A 14,988-nucleotide genomic window follows, 5' to 3' on the forward strand; every position below is an offset into this window, starting at 1 on the left:
CACGCTCTACAAGATCGTTTCTAAGCATTTTTGTCGTAAACGGTCTCCTAAAGAAGTTGGGGAGCAAAAACCGTGCGGTTGCACAAAAATGCTTAAGCGACTCCACTTAACTTTAAACCTCCATAACTCGGTTAGTTGTTGAGTTAGAGGAAAATTGAATAGAAAGGAAATTGTAGGGAATTTCATGCTCTACAAGATCGTTTCTAAGCATTTTTGTCGTAAACAGTTTCCTAAAGAAGTTGGGGAGCAAAAACAGTGCGGTTGCACAAAAATGCTTAAGCGACTCCACTTAACTTTAAACCTCCATAACTCGGTTAGTTGTTGAGTTAGAAAAAAATTGAATAGAAAGGAAATTGTAGGGAATTTCACGTTCTACAAGATTGGTTTAATAAATTTTTCAATTAAAACCCAATTTTCGTGGAAAAATTCAATTTTAATGACCAGTGGCGTAGTGTTTAATAAAGCGGGCTGAGGGGTCCGTGACCCCCTCGGACCAGCGAGGCATCCAAAAATACGGCAAAAAACTATCCGCCATGCCGCCATATTGTTTTTCAAACACGTGACGATAATAAAGCGCCTCATTGGTCAGGGGCGTGCAGTGGGGATAATCCAGGGCGGCTTTGGTTCCATCGAACAGTGCGCCTGTCCGTTTTTCGGCGATTTCCTGCAAAATGACGAACAACGACTTGGTCTGCGACGCCACGCCGTCACTGAAACAGAAAGAATCTGAATCTACGCAAAATTCCCTTTAAAATAAGGTGCATAATTGTTTTTTGAGCAAAAATTCAAAATGGCGGACGTGGACGCCATTTTGACTGTCAAATTCGAAATCTACGTGAAATTCCCTTTAAAATGAGGTGCATAATAGTTTTTTGACCAAAAATTCAAAATGGCGGCCGTGGACGCCATTTTGACTGTCAAATTCGAAATCTACGTGAAATTCCCTTTAAAATGAGGTGCATAATCGTTTTTTTACGAAAAATTCAAAATGGCGGACGTGGACGCCATTTTGACTGTCAAATTCGAAATCTACGTGAAATTCCCTTTAAAATGAGGTGCATAATAGTTTTTTGACCAAAAATTCAAAATGGCGGACGTGGACGCCATTTTGGATGTCAAATTCGAAATCTACGTGAAATTCCCTTTAAAATGAGGTGCATAATCGTTTTTTTTACGAAAAATTCAAAATGGCGGACGTGGACGCCATTTTGACTGTCAAATTCGAAATCTACGTGAGAAACCCAACTTCGTTATTTCTAAAGCTAGAAACGTCATCTCAAATTCATTCTATGTTAATTTTTACCAGAAAATACACTGGTACAGTCGGTTTTTTGATATCACCTAAACTAACTGAGTTACAGCCAAAATTACTATATTTTAAGTAAAAAATCGTAAAAAATGGAACAAGAGAAGGAAGTAGGTGAATTTGGTGTGCGGATTCGGAATCAGCGACCCCAAATTAGTCGAAAACGAGGTGCAACTTGGGGGGTCTAAGTGAAAAACTAAGAAAGTTACCAGCTGCGCGAGCAGCTGGGCCCGGAAACCCAACTTCGTTATTTCTAAAGCTAGAAACGTCATCTCAAATTCATTCTATGTTAATTTTTACCAGAAAATACACTGGTAAAGTCGGTTTTTTGATATCACCTAAATTAACTGAGTTGCAGCCAAAATTGCTATATTTTAAGTAAAAAATCGTAAGAAATTAGACAAGAGAAGGAAGTAGGTGAATTTGGTGTACGGATTCGGAATCAGCGACCCCAAATTAGTCGAAAACGAGGTGCAACTTGGGGGGTCTAAGTGAAAAACTAAGAAAGTTACCAGCTGCGCGAGCAGCTGGGCCCGGAAACCCAACTTCGTTATTTCTAAAGCTAGAAACGTCATCTCAAATTCATTCTATGCTAATTTTTACCAGAAAATACACTAGTAAAGTCAGTTTTTTGATATCACCTAAACTAACTGAGTTACGGCCAAAATTGCTATATTTTAAGTAAAAAATCGTAAAAAATTAGACAAGAGAAGGAAGTAGGTGAATTTGGTGTGCGGATTCGGAATCAGCGACCTCAAATTAGTCGAAAACGAGGTGCAACTTGGGGGGTCTAAGTGAAAAACTAAGAAAGTTACAAGCTGCGCGAGCAGCTGGGCCTGGAAACCCAACTTCGTTATTTCTAAAGCTAGAAACGTCATCTCAAATTCATTCTATGCTAATTTTTACCAGAAAATACACTGGTAAAGTCAGTTTTTTGATATCACCTAAACTAACTGAGTTACAGCCAAAATTGCTATATTTTAAGTCTGAAATCGTAAAAAATGGGACAAGAGAAGGAAGTAGGTGAATTTGGTGTGCGGATTCGGAATCAGCGACCCCAAATTAGTCGAAAACGAGGTGCAACTTGGGGGGTCTAAGTGAAAAACTAAGAAAGTTACCAGCTGCGCGAGCAGCTGGGCCCGGAAACCCAACTTCGTTATTTCTAAAGCTAGAAACGTCATCTCAAATTCATTCTATGCTAATTTTTACCAGAAAATACACTAGTAAAGTCAGTTTTTTGATATCACCTAAACTAACTGAGTTACGGCCAAAATTGCTATATTTTAAGTAAAAAATCGTAAAAAATTAGACAAGAGAAGGAAGTAGGTGAATTTGGTGTGCGGATTCGGAATCAGCGACCTCAAATTAGTCGAAAACGAGGTGCAACTTGGGGGGTCTAAGTGAAAAACTAAGAAAGTTACAAGCTGCGCGAGCAGCTGGGCCTGGAAACCCAACTTCGTTATTTCTAAAGCTAGAAACGTCATCTCAAATTCATTCTATGCTAATTTTTACCAGAAAATACACTGGTAAAGTCAGTTTTTTGATATCACCTAAACTAACTGAGTTACAGCCAAAATTGCTATATTTTAAGTCTGAAATCGTAAAAAATGGGACAAGAGAAGGAAGTAGGTCAATTTCGTGTGCGGATTCGGAATCAGCGACCCCAAATTAGTCGAAAACGAGGTGCAACTTGGGGGGTCTAAGTGAAAAACTAAGAAAGTTACCAGCTGCGCGAGCAGCTGGGCCTGGAAACCCAACTTCGTTATTTCTAAAGCTAGAAACGTCATCTCAAATTCATTCTATGCTAATTTTTACCAGAAAATACACTGGTAAAGTCAGTTTTTTGATATCACCTAAACTAACTGAGTTACAGCCAAAATTGCTATATTTTAAGTCTGAAATCGTAAAAAATGGGACAAGAGAAGGAAGTAGGTCAATTTCGTGTGCGGATTCGGAATCAGCGACCCCAAATTAGTCGAAAACGAGGTGCAACTTGGGGGGTCTAAGTGAAAAACTAAGAAAGTTACCAGCTGCGCGAGCAGCTGGGCCTGGAAACCCAACTTCGTTATTTCTAAAGCTAGAAACGTCATCTCAAATTCATTCTATGCTAATTTTTACCAGAAAACACACTGGTAAAGTCAGTTTTTTGATATCGCCGCGTCCCTGGCCGCCATTTTGAATTTTTGGTCAAAAAACGATGATGCACCTCATTTTAAAGCAAATTTCGCGTAGATTTCGAATTTGACATTTGCGCGGGCGCCAGCCTCACCTGAACGCCTCCTTGGGCCGCCACAAGATGTCGCGCGGCAGCAGCCCCGCCCCCTCAAACGCCGACCGCAACAGGTACTTTTCCACGCCGGCGCGAGGCCCTCTGAGGCCGGCCTCCACGTTGAGGTAGTAATGGGAAAATTGCTGATCCAAAAAGGGCACGCGCAATTCGAGGCCGTGTTTGGCCGTGGTACGGTCCGCCCTCAGGCCGTCGTACATGTAAATTTGCCTCAGCAGCCTCACGCTGTCCTCGTGCGCAGCCTCAGGCGACGGCGCATCCCGAAAGTAAATGTACCTGTTTGAGGGAGATTTTTGAGGTTAAAACCGTTTTTGGAGGGATGGGAGGGTAACTCACCCCTGGGCAATTTCGTCGGCGCCCTCGCCGCTAAAAATCACCGTGGAATCGGTATTTTCCTTGATATACTTGGCCAGAAGAAACATGGCAACGCTGGCACGAATCGTGGTGATGTCGGGCGTTTCCAGGGTGATAATGACGTCGTCCAGCACTGTGGCAACGTCGCTTTCGCTGAAAATCACTTGGTGATGGTCGGTTTGCAGGAAATCGGCCACTTGTTGCGCTTTTTCCAGGTCGGGGCTGCCCTCCATGCCGATTGCAAAGGACTGCAATCAGTAACTCGGTTAGTTTGGGTGATATCAAAAAACCGACTGTACCAGTGTATTTTCTGGTAAAAATTAGCATAGAATGAATTTGAGATGACGTTTCTAGCTTTAGAAATAACAAAGTTGGGTTTCCGGGCCCAGCTGCTCGCGCAGCTGGTAACTTTCTTAGTTTTTCACTTAGACCCCCCAAGTTGCACCTCGTTTTCGACTAATTTGGGGTCGCTGATTCCGAATCCGCACACCAAATTCACCTACTTCCTTCTCTAGTTCCATTTTTTACGATTTTTTACTTAAAATATAGGAATTTTGACCGTAACTCAGTTAGTTTAGATGATATCAAAAAACCGACTTTACCAGTGTATTTTCTGGTAAAAATTAGCATAGAATGAATTTGAGATGACGTTTCTAGCTTTAGAAATAACAAAGTTGGGTTTCCGGGCCCAGCTGCTCGCGCAGCTTGTAACTTTCTTAGTTTTCCACTTAGACCCCCCAAGTTGCACCTCGTTTTCGACTAATTTGGGGTCGCTGATTCCGAATCCGCACACCAAATTCACCTACTTCCTTCTCTTGTCTCAGTTTTTACAATTTTTTACTTAAAATCAGCCAATTTTGTCTGTAACTCAGTTAGTTTAGGTGATATCAAAAAACCGACTTTACCAGTGTATTTTCTGGTAAAAATTAGCATAGAATGAATTTGAGATGACGTTTCTAGCTTTAGAAATAACGAAGTTGGGTTTCCGGGCCCAGCTGCTCGCGCAGCTGGTAACTTTCTTAGTTTTTCACTTAGACCCCCCAAGTTGCACCTCGTTTTCGACTAATTTGGGGTCGCTGATTCCGAATCCGCACACCAAATTCACCTACTGCCTTCCCTTGTCTAATTTTTTACGATTTTTTACTTAAAATATAGCAATTTTGGCCGTAACTCAGTTAGTTTAGGTGATATCAAAAAACCGACTTTACCAGTGTATTTTCTGGTACAAATTAGCATAGAATGAATTTGAGATGACGTTTCTAGCTTTAGAAATAACGAAGTTGGGTTTCCGGGCCCAGCTGCTCGCGCAGCTGGTAACTTTCTTAGTTTTTCACTTAGACCCCCCAAGTTGCACCTCGTTTTCGACTAATTTGGGGTCGCTGATTCCGAGTCCGCACACCAAATTCACCTACTTCCTTCTCTTTTCCAATTTTTTACGATTTTTTACTTAAAATATAGTAATTTTGGCTGCAACTCAGTTAGTTTAGGTGATATCAAAAAACCGACTTTACCAGTGTATTTTCTGGTAAAAATTAGCATAGAATGAATTTGAGATGACGTTTCTAGCTTTAGAAATAACAAAGTTGGGTTTCCGGGCCCAGCTGCTCGCGCAGCTGGTAACTTTCTTAGTTTTTCACATAGACCCCCCAAGTTGCACCTCGTTTTCGACTAATTTGGGGTCGCTGATTCCGAATCCGTACACCAAATTCACCTACTTCCTTCTCTTGTCTAATTTTTTACGATTTTTTACTTAAAATATAGTAATTTTGGCTGCAACTCAGTTAGTTTAGGTGATATCACAAAACCGACTTTACCAGTGTATTTTCTGGTAAAAATTAGCATAGAATGAATTTGAGATGACGTTTCTAGCTTTAGAAATAACAAAGTTGGGTTTCCGGGCCCAGCTGCTCGCGCAGCTGGTAACTTTCTTAGTTTTTCGCTTAGACCCCCCAAGTTGCACCTCGTTTTCGACTAATTTGGGGTCGCTGATTCCGAATGCGCACACCAAATTCACCTACTTCCATCTCTTGTCTAATTTTTTACAATTTTTTACTTAAAATCAGCCAATTTTGTCTGTAACTCAGTTAGTTTAGGTGATATCAAAAAACCGACTTTACCAGTGTATTTTCTGGTAAAAATTAGCATAGAATGAATTTGAGATGACGTTTCTAGCTTTAGAAATAACAAAGTTGGGTTTCCGGGCCCAGCTGCTCGCGCAGCTGGTAACTTTCTTAGTTTTTCACTTAGACCCCCGAAGTTGCACCTCGTTTTCGACTAATTTGGGGTCGCTGATTCCGAATCCGCACACCAAATTCACCTACTGCCTTCCCTTGTCTAATTTTTTACGATTTTTTACTTAAAATATAGCAATTTTGGCCGTAACTCAGTTAGTTTAGGTGATATCAAAAAACCGACTTTACCAGTGTATTTTCTGGTACAAATTAGCATAGAATGAATTTGAGATGACGTTTCTAGCTTTAGAAATAACGAAGTTGGGTTTCCGGGCCCAGCTGCTCGCGCAGCTGGTAACTTTCTTAGTTTTTCACTTAGACCCCCCAAGTTGCACCTCGTTTTCGACTAATTTGGGGTCGCTGATTCCGAATCCGCACACCAAATTCACCTACTGCCTTCCCTTGTCTAATTTTTTACGATTTTTTACTTAAAATATAGCAATTTTGGCCGTAACTCAGTTAGTTTAGGTGATATCAAAAAACCGACTTTACCAGTGTATTTTCTGGTACAAATTAGCATAGAATGAATTTGAGATGACGTTTCTAGCTTTAGAAATAACGAAGTTGGGTTTCCGGGCCCAGCTGCTCGCGCAGCTGGTAACTTTCTTAGTTTTTCACTTAGACCCCCGAAGTTGCACCTCGTTTTCGACTAATTTGGGGTCGCTGATTCCGAATCCGCACACCAAATTCACCTACTGCCTTCCCTTGTCTAATTTTTTACGATTTTTTACTTAAAATATAGCAATTTTGGCCGTAACTCAGTTAGTTTAGGTGATATCAAAAAACCGACTTTACCAGTGTATTTTCTGGTACAAATTAGCATAGAATGAATTTGAGATGACGTTTCTAGCTTTAGAAATAACGAAGTTGGGTTTCCGGGCCCAGCTGCTCGCGCAGCTGGTAACTTTCTTAGTTTTTCACTTAGACCCCCCAAGTTGCACCTCGTTTTCGACTAATTTGGGGTCGCTGATTCCGAGTCCGCACACCAAATTCACCTACTTCCTTCTCTAGTCTAATTTTTTACGATTTTTTACTTAAAATATAGTAATTTTGGCCGTAACTCAGTTAGTTTAGGTGATATCAAAAAACTGACTTTACCAGTGTATTTTCTGGTAAAAATTAGCATAGAATGAATTTGAGATGACGTTTCTAGCTTTAGAAATAACGAAGTTGGGTTTCCGGGCCTAGCTGCCCGCGCAGCTGGTTACTTTCTTAGTTTTTCACTTAGACCCCCCAAGTTGCACCTCGTTTTCGACTAATTTGGGGTCGCTGATTCCGAATCCGCACACCAAATTCACCTACTTCCTTCTCTTGTCTAATTTTTTACAATTTTTTACTTAAAATATAGTAATTTTGGCCGTAACTCAGTTAGTTTAGGTGATATCAAAAAACTGACTTTACCAGTGTATTTTCTGGTAAAAATTAGCATAGAATGAATTTGAGATGACGTTTCTAGCTTTAGAAATAACGAAGTTGGGTTTCCGGGCCCAGCTGCCCGCGCAGCTGGTTACTTTCTTAGTTTTTCACTTAGACCCCCCAAGTTGCACCTCGTTTTCGACTAATTTGGGGTCGCTGATTCCGAATCCGCCCACCAAATTCACCTACTTCCTTCTCTTATCTAATTTCTTACGATTTTTTTTTTTTTACCTGAATTTTGTAGGGTAAATTCAGCTGTTTCGCCTCCTGAACGAGCAAAGCGGCAACAATGGACGAGTCAAGGCCGCCCGAGAGCAAACAGCCGATACGCCGGTCCGCCATTAGGCGCTTGCGCACCGCCCACGTGAGCAACGTTCTGATGTTCGTCTCGTGACTTTGGTTTGACAGATCTGTCATAAAAAAAAAAAATAAAAATAAAAAAAAAAAAAAAAAATTAAAAAATTAAAAAAAAAAAAAAAAAAAATTAAAAAAAAAAAAAAAATTTTTTTTTTTTTGGCGCACAAAACTCACCTTGCCACGGTACAAATGGGGTGAAATGGGGTCGATCGCCCACCCGATGGTACCGTTCGCTTCGTACCAGTTTGACGGTACCATTTTCGGTAATGTCGTACTCTTCGAAGGTACCAGGCGGGAATGGTTCCAACTTTCGCTCGAACCCATTCAAATCGCCGGCCACGCTGCACAAACCTAGAAAAACGACCATTTGGTACCCATATTTGGTACCACGAAGTGGTACCATTTGGGTACCATTTAGGGTTCGGTGGTAACGAACCCTAAATGGTACCGTTAACTAGTCTAGTCGAGAAAAACCGCATTTTTCACCAGGTCAATGGTACAAAATGCACCAGGTACCACTGGGCGCTGGTACCACCCAATCTGTCAACTGTCAAGGATGGCAATTTTTTGACAGACTGTCAACACCCTAAGCGTGCTACCACCCAAATTTAGCGACAATCCGCCCACTGGAAGGATCAGAAATAATTGTTCAAAGTTACCTTTCGCTTCTGAGCACGCGCCCAGGACACCGTCGGCGCTCAGAAACCGAAACAACGGCCTCACACCGTACGGATCGCGGCTCAGAAAGACTTTTCCCTTTGGCACGTCCACGATACAGAAGGCAAACACTCCGTCCAGGCTTTTTACGCATTTTTCAATGCCAAATCGCTCGTACAAGTGAAAAATACACTCCACGTCACTGAACGTCTCGTAATCCAGATTGTACTCGTTTTTTAGCTGAAAAACAACCTTTTCTGAGTTTTCTGTGACATTTTCTGAGTCGGATCAGAAATTTTCTGAGCAGGCTCAGAAATGTTTTAAACCTCTTTAGACACTTTCTGAATCAAACTACACATTTTCTAAACCATCCGAACCAATTTCTGAGACAGCTCAGAAATTTTTTCATTGAAATTTTCTGAGTGATTAAACAAAACATTTTTTAGCTGAAATCGACCATTTTTCAGTTTTCTGAGACATTTTCTGAGTCGGATCAGAAATTTTCTGAGCAGGCTCAGAAATGTTTTAAACCTCTTTAGACACTTTCTGAATCCAACTACACACTTTCTAAACATATCCGAACCATTTTCTGAGACAGCTCAGAAATTTTTTTTATTCGAATTTTCTGAGCAAATTCTACATTTTTCGAGTAAACAAAACATAGTAAAACATTTTGCAAGTATGAAATATTTTTGAGTTTTCTGAGACATTTTCTGAGCAGTTTTTTTTTGCTCAGAAATTTTTTAAACGTCTTTAGACACTTTCTGAATCCAACTACACACTTTCTAAATCATTCGAAGTATGAAAATAAATGTTTTTGTGGATGCTCAGAAAAAATTTTCTGAGCGACCAATACCTGTTTGCAGTTGTAGAGTTCGCCGTTACAGAGCAACATTCGATGAGGGAATTGGTGCAGTTTCATTGGTTGCATGCCGTAGGTGTGGTCCACGATGGTAAGTCGGTGGAAACCGACGCAGCAATTCTGAGCAGGAAAAGAAATTTTCTGAAATAAAATTTTTTTTCTGAGCAAGAAAAAAAATTTCAAAAAAAAAGTCACTTTTTAAGAAAAAAAGATTCTGAGCAATTTTTTTTCTGAGCCGAAAATTTTTCTGAGCCAAATTTTTTTTCTGAGCAAGAAAAATTTTTTTAGAAAAAGTCACTTTTTAAGAAGAAAAACATTCTGAGCAATTTTTTTTTCTGAGTCGAAAATTTTTTTGAGCAAAATTTTTTTCTGAGCAAGAAAAAAATTTCAAAAAAAATCACTTTTTAATCAAAAAATGTTTTGAATGTAAAGAAAAAAAATTCTCAGCAATTTTTTTCTGAGCCAAAAATTTTTCTGAGCTTCAATTTTTTTTCTGAGCAAGAAAAAAATTTAAAAAAAAAAGTCACTTTTTATTCAAAAAAATGTTTCGAATGTAAAGAAAAAAAATCTGAGCAAATTTTTTTCGGAGCCAAAAATTTTTCTGAGCTAAATTTTCTGAGCAAAAAAAATTATTTTCAAAAAAAGTCACTTTTTAAGAAAAAAAAAATTATGAACAATTTTTTTTCTTAGTCGAAAATTTTTCTGAGCAAAATTTTTTTTCTGAGCAGGAAAAAAAATTCAAAAAAAAATCACTTTTTAATCAAAAAAATGTTTTGAGTGTAAAAAAAAAATTCTGAGCAATTTTTTTTCTGAGCTAAATTTTCTGAGCAAAAAAATTTTTTTCCAAAAAATCACTTTTTAAGGAAAAAAAAATTCTGAGAAAAAAAAAATTTTCTGAGCCGAAAATTTTTCTGAGCAAACATACCTTCAATTGTTTATCGTACTCGACTCGCCAAGCATCAGGCCCACGATGATCAATCTTGCTGAAGTTATGCGCACAAATGGTGTGCAGGTTCGTATTCGCCCCGAAAATCGCCCAAATTCCGCACATTTTGCCGTTCACCTAGACACTGTATAGGGTGGTCAAATAGGCCTTTTAAAGAGCTTTAAAATGATATTTTGAACCACCCTGTAACTGTCCAAATAACCGAGTTACGAGCTGTCAAAGTTGACGTACACTGTTATTTTACTCCTGACAATTTAACGTAAAATAACTCGCTTATTTGACAACTTGGCGACAAACTGTATAGAAGGTGATTTGTAGGGAATTTAACGGGCTGAAATTTGGTAAAAAAATCGACTCGCTACCTGTCAAAATAACGGAGTTACGGGCTGTCAAATTTTAGTTGATGTAAGTTTGACAGGAATTTTACTCTTGACAATTTAAGTTAAAATAACTCGCTTATTTGACAATTTTTTGACAAACTGTATAGAAGGTGATTTGTAGGGAATTTAACGGGCTGAAATTTGGTAAAAAAATCGACTCGCCAACTGTCAAAATAACGGAGTTACGGGCTGTCAAATTTAAGTTTGCGCAAGTTTGACAGGAATTTTACTCTTGACAATTTAAGTTAAAATAACTCGCTTATTTGACAATTTTTTGACAAACTGTATAGAAGGTGATTTGTAGGGAATTTAACGGGCTGAAATTTGGTAAAAAAATCGGCTCGCCAACTGTCAAAATAGCGGAGTTACGAGCTGTCAAAACTTACCTTGCGTAATGACGTAAAAATACACTGGACGCCTACTATGCACACGTGCACTGTATATATATGGGTAAATACGTCACTCACCCCCCCCACCCCTTTACAAGGGGTGATGCAACCCGTTTATCATCGTAGCAGGCGGTGAAAAGCAAAACAAAAGCGAAACGATCCGATTTAACCTCACTCAGCGTATTTTAATCACTAAACAAGCTTTCTGTCTCTCTCTCTCTCTCTCATTTGCTGCAGCAAATGAGAGAGAGAGAGAGAGAGAGTGGAACGCGTGGCCGGGGTCAGGTGCGACGTTGCCGCGTTGTCGCGCCCTCACGCGGCTGATCTGGCAACAATGGCGCATCCACCATAAAGTCAACAACGCATCGAGCGCTGTAATTGAGCGTGCGCGTCGCTAGATGGCGCTGTATGACGTCATTTATCGATTTTCCCATCAAGGCAACTGCGTCGATCGCAGTTGCCTTGAACAGCGTTGCCGGTTTGGCGCGACAGAGGGCGACACTCGCTTAAATTGTCAACGCTCACGGGTTGCTTTGAGCTCAAATAACTCGCTTATTTGACAACTGACGTTAAAATGTCATAGAAGAGAAAAGATAGAGCACGTTCTAAGCTTTCCAACGATATGGCTACACGAGTTGATTGGTTGCACCGTTTGGCCGCTAGAGGCCGTCAAAGTCATTATAGACAAAAATGTCACTTTTTTGACACGGTTTGCTTTGATCTCAAATAACTCGCTAATTTGACAACTGACGTTAAAATGTCATAAAAGAGAAAAGATAGAGCACATTCTGAGCTTTCCAAAAATATGGCTACACGAGTTGATTGGTTGCACCGTTTGGCCGCTAGAGGTCGTCAAAGTCATTCTTGACAAAAATGTCACTTTTTTGACACGGGTTGCTTTGATTTCAAATAACTCGCTTATTTGACAACTGACGTCAAAATGTCATAGAAGAGAAAAGATAGGTCACATTCTAAGCTTTCCAAAAATATGGCTACACGAGTTGATTGGTTGCACCGTTTGGCCGCCAGAGGCCGTCAAAGTCGTTCTAGACAAAAATGTCACTTTTTTGACACGGGTTGCTTGAATCTCAAATAACTCGCTAATTTGACAACTGACGTTAAAATGTCATAGAAAAGGAAAGATAGAGCACATTCTAAGCTTTCCAAAAATATGGCTACACGAGTTGATTGGTTGCACCGTTTGGCCGCTAGAGGTCGTCAAAGTCATTCTTGACAAAAATGTCACTTTTTTGACACGGGTTGCTTTGATTTCCTATAACTCGCTTATTTGACAACTGACGTCAAAATGTCATAGAAGAGAAAAGATAGAGCACATTCTGAGCTTTCCAAAAATATGGCTACACGAGTTGATTGGTGGCACCGTTTGGCCGCTAGAGGCCGTCAAAGTCATTCTTGACAAAAATGTCACTTTTTTGACACGGTTTGCTTTGATCTCCTATAACTCGCTTATTTGACAACTGACGTTAAAATGTCATAGAAGAGAAAAGATAGGTCACATTCTAAGCTTTCCAAAAATATGGCTACACGAGTTGATTGGTTGCACCGTTTGGCCGCCAGAGGCCGTCAAAGTCGTTCTAGACAAAAATGTCACTTTTTTGACACGGTTTGCTTTGATCTCCTATAACTCGCTTATTTGACAACTGACGTTAAAATGTCATAGAAGAGAAAAGATAGAGCACATTCTAAGCTTTCCAAAAATATGGCTACACGAGTTGATTGGTTGCACCGTTTGGCCGCCAGAGGCCGTCAAAGTCGTTCTAGACAAAAATGTCACTTTTTTGACACGGGTTGCTTTGATTTCCTATAACTCGCTTATTTGACAACTGACGTCAAAATGTCATAGAAGAGAAAAGATAGAGCACATTCTAAGCTTTCCAAAAATATGGCTACACGAGTTGATTGGTTGATCCGTTTGGCCGCCAGAGGCCGTCAAAGTCGTTCTAGACAAAAATGTCACTTTTTTGACACGGGTTGCTTTGATCTCCTATAACTCGCTTATTTGACAACTGACGTTAAAATGTCATGGAAGAGAAAAGATAGGTCACATTCTAAGGTTTCCAAAAATATGGCTACACGAGTTGATTGTTTGCACCGGTTGGCCGCCAGAGGGCGTCAAAGTCGTTCTTGACAAAAATGTCACTTTTTTGACACGGTTTGCTTTGATCTCAAATAACTCGCTAATTTGACAACTGACGTCAAAATGTCATAGAAGAGAAAAGATAGAGCACATTCTGAGCTTTCCAAAAATATGGCTACACGAGTTGATTGGTTACACAGTTTGGCCGCCAGAGGGCGTCAAATTCGTTCTAGACAAAAATGTCACTTTTTTGACACGGGTTGCTTTGATTTTAAATAACTCGCTAATTTGACAACTGACGTCAAAATGTCATAGAAGAGAAAAGATAGAGCACATTCTAAGCTTTCCAAAAATATGGCTACACGAGTTGATTGGTTGCATCGTTTGGCCGCCAGAGGCCGTCAAATTCACCCCTGACAAAATTGTCACTTTTTTGACACGGTTTGCTTTGATTTCAAATAACTCGCTTATTTGACAACTGACGTCAAAATGTCACTGAAGCAAAAAGATAGTACGGAGTGTAAGCTTTCCAAAAATATCCCTACACGAGTTGATTGGTTGCATCGTTTGGCCGCTAGAGGTCGTCAAAGTTACCACTGACACATTTTTTCGTCGTCGTTAAAAATCGTTTTAAAGCGAAAAAAATGCTTGTTTCACCCTGTTTGGTTGGAGTTAGACGGTTTATTTTGGTTTGGTTGGATTCCCCACCCTCGATTTAGTCTAAAACGAGTCCAAACGCGATTTTGTGCAATTTTGGCCAAATTGTCCAAAACCACTCTTCATTCGTTTGGTTGCTTGAGATTGGTTATTGTTAATCTGTCACTTTGACAGCTAATAACGTCAAAACCAGTCAGATTTCACTAGGCTTGATGGTACTCGTTTTCGACTAATTCGGGGACGGGGAATCCACCCCCGCTGTCAGATTTGACGTATCTGTCATCCAGTTCGAGAAACTTTGAAAAATTCAGGTTTGCGCAATAGCTACCGGAAAATAAACGTCACCACCAAATTCCCCATCCTCGAATTAGTAGAAAACCAGCCCAAACTCGATTTTTTTGGAAAATTTCAAAATGGCGCCAAAAGGCGCCATTTGCAATTTCCGCCATTTTGGATCGAAATAGCCTAGGCTTGATGGTACTCGTTTTCGACTAACTTGGGGCCGGGGAATCCACTCCCGCTGTCAGATTTGACGTATCTGTCATCTAGTTCGAGAAACTTTGAAAAATTCAAGGTTCCGCAATAGCTACCGGAAAATAAACGTCACCACTAAATTCCCCATCCTCGAATTAGTAGAAAACCAGCCCAGATTCGATTTTTTTGGAAAATTTCAAAATGGCGCCGAAAGGCGCCATTTGCAATTTTCGCCATTTTGGATTGAAATACCCTAGGCTTGATGGTACTCGTTTTCGACTAACTTGGGGACGGGGAATCCATTCCCGCTGTCAGATTTGACATATCTGTCATCCAGTTCGAGAAACTTTGAAAAATTCAGGTTTGCGCAATAGCTACCGGAAAATAAACGTCACCACCAAATTCCCCATCCTCGAATTAGTAGAAAACCAGCCCAAACTCGATTTTTTTGGAAAATTTCAAAATGGCGCCAAAAGGCGCCATTTGCAATTTCCGCCATTTTGGATCGAAATAGCCTAGGCTTGATGGTACTCGTTTTCGACTAATTCGGGGACGGGGAATCCACTCCCGCTGT

The 14,988-nt window shown here is 40.1% G+C and overlaps 1 protein-coding gene across 2 annotated transcripts; it reads right to left on the reverse strand.

The window, feature by feature from the left end:
* Window positions 1–412: 412 nt before the first annotated feature.
* Window positions 413–11,364, reverse strand: LOC145738108 (asparagine synthetase [glutamine-hydrolyzing]-like). 2 transcript variants are annotated; one of them, XM_081992970.1, is made up of 9 exons: window positions 11,183–11,364; window positions 10,396–10,533; window positions 9,465–9,590; window positions 8,611–8,848; window positions 8,126–8,302; window positions 7,826–8,004; window positions 3,930–4,195; window positions 3,576–3,869; window positions 413–710 (listed from the first exon to the last, which is right to left on the reverse strand). In XM_081992970.1, exons 2-9 carry the CDS (start codon window positions 10,519–10,521, stop codon window positions 434–436), a joined length of 1,683 nt encoding a protein of 560 aa, XP_081849096.1. In that variant the 5' UTR covers window positions 10,522–10,533; window positions 11,183–11,364; the 3' UTR covers window positions 413–433. The 2 variants fall into 2 exon arrangements, with proteins under 2 accessions (XP_081849096.1, XP_081849095.1); XM_081992969.1 differs by having other exon boundaries at window positions 10,396–10,540.
* Between the last annotated feature and the right edge of the window lie 3,624 nt (window positions 11,365–14,988).

The sequence above is a fragment of the Ips typographus genome, linkage group LG15 (genome assembly GCF_016097725.1).
Source record: "Ips typographus isolate SLU linkage group LG15, UJ_Ityp_2.0, whole genome shotgun sequence".
Lineage (NCBI taxonomy): Eukaryota > Metazoa > Arthropoda > Insecta > Coleoptera > Curculionidae > Ips > Ips typographus.

Excerpts from the sequence above, each read along its gene's own strand:
- LOC145738108 (XM_081992970.1), bottom strand. The coding sequence starts at position 10,521 with ATGTGCGGAATTTGGGCGATTTTCGGGGCGAATACGAACCTGCACACC. Across the intron at positions 8,303-8,610 it reads CGCGTGCTCAGAAGCGAAAG|GTTTGTGCAGCGTGGCCGGC; the intron begins GTAACTTTGAAC and ends TCGTTTTTCTAG. Across the intron at positions 4,196-7,825 it reads ATTTACCCTACAAAATTCAG|TCCTTTGCAATCGGCATGGA; the intron begins GTAAAAAAAAAA and ends TACTGATTGCAG.